The sequence below is a fragment of the Mizuhopecten yessoensis genome, unplaced genomic scaffold, assembly GCF_002113885.1.
Source record: "Mizuhopecten yessoensis strain PY_sf001 unplaced genomic scaffold, ASM211388v2 scaffold10659, whole genome shotgun sequence".
Lineage (NCBI taxonomy): Eukaryota > Metazoa > Mollusca > Bivalvia > Pectinida > Pectinidae > Mizuhopecten > Mizuhopecten yessoensis.
This window is the reverse complement of record NW_018408657.1, coordinates 30,566-36,456: the sequence shown is the minus strand read 5'-3', so window position 1 is coordinate 36,456 and position 5,891 is coordinate 30,566. Positions and strand designations below refer to the sequence as shown.

Here is a 5,891-nt window from a genome sequence, read left to right as displayed (position 1 = left end):
ACTAGGTATCTAACTAGGTATCTAACTAGGTATCTAACTTAGAACACTAGGTATCTAACAAAGAACCTTATATATCAAACTAGGTATCTAAATAGGAACACTAGGTATCAAACTAGGTATCTAACTAAGAACACTAGGTATCAAACTAAGTATCTAAGGAAGAACACTAGATATCTAACTAGGTATCTAACAAAGAACACTAGGTTTCTAACTAGGTATCTAACTGAGAACACTAGGTATCAAACTAGGTATCTAACTAAGAACACTAGGTATCAGACTAGGTATCTAACTTAGAACCCTAGGTATCTAGCTAGGTATCTAACTAAGAACACTAGGTATCAGACTAGGTATCTAACTTAGAACACTAGGTATCTAGCTAGGTATCTAACTAAGAACACTAGGCATCAGACTAGGTATCTAACTAAGAACACGAGGTATCAGCCTAGGTATCTAACTAAGAACACTTGGTATCAGACTAGGTATCTAACTTAGAACACTAGGTATCTAACAAAGAACCTTATATATCAAACTAGGTATCTAAATAGGAGCACTAGGTATCAAACTAGGTATCTAACTAAGAACAATAGGTATCAAACTAAGTATCTAAGGAAGAACACTAGATATCTAACTAGGTATCTAACAAAGAGCACTAGGTATCTAACTAGGTATCTTACTGAGAACACTAGGTATCAAACTAGGTATCTAACTAGGAACACTAGGTATCAAACTAAGTATCGAAGAAAGAACACTAGATATCTAACTAGGTATCTAACAAAGAACACTAGGTATCTAACTAGGTATCTAACTTAGAACACTAGGTATCTAACTAGGTATCTAACTGAGAACACTAGGTATCAAACTAAGTATCTAAGAAAGAACACTAGATATCTAACTAGGTATCTAACAAAGAACACTAGGTATCTAACTAGGTATCTAGCTAAGAACACTAGGTATCTAACTAGGTATGTAACTAAGAACCCTAGGTATCTAACTAGGTATCTAACTAAGAACCCTAGGTATCTAAATAGGTATCTAACTAGGTATCTTAGAATCCTAGGTATCAAACTAGGTATCTAACTAAGAACACTAGGTATCAAACTAAGTATCTAACTAAGAACACTAGGTATCAAACTAGGTATCTAACTAAGAACACTAGGTATCAAACTAGGTATCTAACGAAGAACCCTAGGTATCAAACTAGGTATCTAACTAAGAACACTAGGTATCTAACTAGGTATCTATCCTGATGCCTGGTGTTTATCCTGATGCTTGGTGTTTATCCTGATGTTTGGTGTTTATTCTGATGCTTGGTGTTTATCCTGATGCTCGGTGTTTATCCTGATGCTTGGTGCTTATCCTGATGTTTGGTGTTTATCCTGAAGTTTGGTGTTTATCCTGATGCTTATCTGTTTATTATGATGTTTGTCTATGATTTAATGATTGTTCATCTAACTTCTGCAGGTCTACCAGAGGATGGGGTGAGGAAATCACGGTCCTATTTGATGCTTACAAGAGCTCCCCAGATGATAACAATGGAGGAGGAGGAGGAGGAGTCAGAGCTTGCTTCTGAGGAGGAGGAAGAGTTCATCAGGCTTGGTGATGAAACAACTACAGACATTGACCAATCTGAACAGTCAACACAACTCTCATACCGACCTATGACCCCCAAGGCTCCTCCCCTTCCTGCTGGACTAGGACTTCGCAAAGAACCTTTAATGGTCGAGGAAGAAGAGGAAGACCTAGAAACTGAAAGGAGTGGGGAACAGAAAAGTGAGGGAAAATTTTCAACCAAGACTGGAGGGTCAACACCAAGAAAGTCTGAGAGAAGTACTCCCAAGACAGGAGCCAATACACCCAAAGGTAGTGTAAAATCAAAGAGGTCTCCTGTTGGGTCTCCGCGAGAACAAGTCGTTACCAAATCACCCGCCCTATCACAAGGCAGTAACACTGGCAGAAAGACACCAGGGTCCAAACCTGTATCGCGTCAACTCTCTCATCGTACATCACAGGAACTGGAAGTCGTAGAGCAGAGCAGTCGACCAAGATCTGAACATGAAGATCCTGTCACACAAATGGAAATAGAGGATGAGACAACACATCCTGACCCCAACGAGGTCAGGAGTCAAAGGTCAGACAGTATCAAGGAGGGGGCTGTGACATCTGATGCCAAGAATGAAGCAGATGAGACAGAGCAACAGTCATTATCCAAGGCTCCTTCAAAGGAAAGTGTTAATAAATCTGACAAATTATCAAAGGCTGATTCTAAGGAAAGTGTGAATAAATCTGACAAATTGTCTAAAGGTGCCTCAAGAGAAAGCATTAATAAAGTAGGCACACTGTCTAAAGGAGCTTCTAAGGAAAGCATTAATAAAGTAGGCACAATGTCCAAGGGCGCTTCTATGGAAAGCGTGAACAAAAGTACTGGTCAGGCTGAGGCTGGTCAAAGGTCACAGCCAGGCAGCAGACGACCTTCAAATACATCACAAAGGTCACAAGCTAGCCCAGCAAACCAAAGTCAAGGTCAGAGGCAGCCATCACGAGGATCACAGAGGTCCAACGACCCTTAGACCTGGAGAAAGAGTGTGTCACTTCAATAACTAAGATGTTGTTAGGTCCTTAATCCGTCCACATGTGCTAAACCATCCATTATCTGTCCAGTATTACAGTTGTATATTTACATACAGCATTCCTATTTATTAAAGTTTCATTTCTGTGATATTCTCTGGTGTAATTGTATACACAAAGTTCATTATACTGCTGAAGTTTTGTACTGATAATAATGTTAGTTTGATGTTTGATATTTACTGATGTACTGCTGGAGATACCGAGTCTGTTGTTTATTGTAAACTTCAACCTGGTGGATCAGTCTGGTTTATTATACAATAGTCGTCACCCTTTGAAATATTTGAAGACTGTTTTATATTTATTGTGCAAGAAGATTCAACTGAACATTTTCATTTCGCCATCCATCATTTTCAATAGGTCATTTCTTTCATTCTATAATTATTTTGTGATATACATATTGACATATATTGACAAAGAATAAAATAAAATACAAGAGGGGAAACTGAATCTTTGCAAGTGCCTGTATACTTACTATTATTAAGTATAAACTTACATTAATTTTAACACATAGATTTATAAATTAAAATGTTTTGATTGCCTTCCCAGTTAAACGTTAATGACAAAAGTGCTGAGCTTAAGGACTACTTATTATTATTTATAGTAACATTTTTTGTTTATTTTTGAAAAAAAAAAAAAAAAAAAATTTCCTGTTCAAGTGTTATGTTTTGGTGCCTCGAGCACGTTTCACCGTCTGGCTGGTATAAGTGTTAGGCACTGCAGCACGTTTCACCGTCTGGCTGGTATAAGTGTTAGGCACTGCTTTGTAAACAATTGTAAGCTTTATACATTTTTCAAAATCTTGAAAATGTTGAATTCAAATTATTATATTTATGAGTAAATAAGGGTATAAACGTATACACTTCTGTTTTAACAGTTAACTCTCCCGGTCAGAGCTTTATTCTCTGGTATGTTAATATATCTACAACAGCTGTAGGCTAGGGCGCTGTTAACTCTCCCGGTCAGAGCTTTATTCTCTGGTTTGTTAATACATCTACAACAGCTGTATGCTAGGGCGCTGTTAACTCTCCCGGTCAGACCTTTATTCTCTGGTATGTTAATATATCTACAACAACTGTACGCTGTTAACTCTCCCGGTCAGAGCTTTTTTCTCTGGTATGTTAATATATCTACAACAACTGTACGCTGTTAACTCTCCCGGTCAGAGCTTTTTTCTCTGGTATGTTAATATATCTACAACAACTGTACGCTGTTAACTCTCCCGGTCAGAGCTTTTTTCTCTGGTATGTTAATATATCTACAACAGCTGTACGCTTTTAACTCTCCCGGTCAGAGCTTTATTCTCTGGTATGTTAATATATCTACAACAGCTGTATGCTAGGGCACTGCAAATCCAAGTTTATTAATCATGTGAAAGTTTGAATTTAATTTGACTGAAAAATATGCAGAATATGTTTTAATTTTTTTAAAGGAGATTGAGGAAATGTTTGTTTGACTTTCAGAGACTTATTAAGTTGGGGGGAAAAGTTAGGGGGAATAACTGTATAACAGTGGGATGCTTTTGTTTGTTTTGAATGATGTAAACCATTTTGGTAATTTGTTGGGGATAAAACATTCTTTCAACAACATAAGCAATGTTGAGTTGGAAAAGTAATTTATGGTCTTTTATATATCTAAGTCAAACTGAAGAATTGTGATAAAAAAAACATGAAAAATTTACAATAAAAACATAACAGTTTTGTTTGTTGTTTTTTACTTATTACTTATTATTAGCTCACCTGGCCCGGACAATCTTTTTTCTACGGACAGACAGACAGACAGACAAGTTGATTCCAGTATACCCCCTAACTTTGTTGCAGGGGGTATAATAAAGTGTATAATAGTTTTACTATTAAGATTATTTGATTATTTTTATATAATTGCATATCGTTGTCTATAACACAATCTCAACCTTAAGTAGTTCTCCAGAGGAAAGATTACTTTGGCAGAATACATTTTAATGAGTTATAACTGCTGCACATAGCTTTAAAACATACATCATATATTAAAGTGTTTTGGTATGATACAAAAACAGAAAATATATCGGCTTTTACCATAATAAACATTGATAATCAAATCTCCAAGATTATGTGAAATTGGGCATTGATCATGTTTGGCATGCTAATAAAGTACTTCACCGGTTTTTATATTGCATAAAAATGATTCAGTAGATAAAATACATATATGGAAAGTTTTTAAAAAAAGTTTAAAATATAGACTACCACTGTAACTATATAAAGGCAAGTTCACAATGTTGATTATATTTTAAATTTTGTGAAAATTTTGCATGTTTTTCTAAATAAAAGTATCACTACGCTTACTTCATATATACCAATATGACATATTTAGTATCAAAATAACAGTAATTTTATACACTGTACACTATCATAATTCATGTTCAAAATAGCATTCGCCTGTGACATTAATCTATCATATGTTAGGGTACCCCCATCACTCAACCTGGTGTTATGCAAGGAGGTCCACTACGGTTTTCAGTAGTAATTATGAATAATCATTTATGCAATTATTGATCAGTTTTATGTATCTACATATGGCAAAAGAATAAAAGAAATCAAAGTGGGGGCCAAATATTGACCCCACCTTTGGTCTGGAGCATCATCTCAGTTTTGTATAAATGGAGGGTATGGTCCCCCTGGGGGCAGAGGGGCAGGGCCAAATAGGGGGAAAATAGGAAAATTTTTAAAAAATCTTCTTCTTCTTAACCAATAGAAGGATTTTGACCAAATTTGTGCTAGAGCATCTTTAGACAAAGGAGCCTTAAGTTTGTATAAACAGAGGGTGTGGCCCGTCTGGGAGTGGAGGGGCGGGGCCCAATAGGGGAAATAGAGGATTTTTTTTCTTCTACTATACAAGTGTCAGAAGGGATTTAAACCAAATGCAGTCTGAAGCATGCTTAGGAACAAACGAATCAATTTTGTTTAAACTGAGGTGTGTGAACCCCCTTCTTTGGGGCAGATGAGTGGGAAATAGAGGAAAACATTAAAGATCCTTCTCCTTCTGTACCGTCGGAGGGATTTTAACCTAACCAAACTTGTTCTAGAGAATCTTTGGGCACAGGGAATTGAATATTTATAAATGGTCTTATAAATTTATAATTTATAAACCAGGCAGAGGAGCAGGGCCAAATAGGGGAAATAGAGAAAACTATTTTCCCTTCTGTACAAATGAAGGGATTTAAACCAAATGTGGTCTGAAGCATGCTTAGGGGGAAAAACTCAATTTGTTTAATTTGTATAAAAAGGTGCATG

General features: G+C 36.3%; 1 protein-coding gene across 5 annotated transcripts in view; it reads left to right on the top strand.

The window, feature by feature from the left end:
* LOC110461766 (dynein beta chain, flagellar outer arm-like) overlaps positions 1 to 3,796 on the top strand; it is a 202,081-nt gene extending 198,285 nt beyond the window's left edge. For 4 of the 5 annotated variants that reach the window (XM_021515403.1, XM_021515405.1, XM_021515406.1 and 1 more), the window contains one exon: positions 1,462 to 3,792. In XM_021515403.1, coding sequence (XP_021371078.1) covers positions 1,462 to 2,567 — 1,106 coding nt within the window. In that variant the 3' untranslated portion in view covers positions 2,568 to 3,792. Of the gene's footprint in view, positions 1 to 1,461 lie in introns of all 5 variants that reach the window. The other variant, XM_021515407.1, reaches the window with a different exon arrangement.
* The last annotated feature ends 2,095 nt before the right edge of the window (positions 3,797 to 5,891 follow it).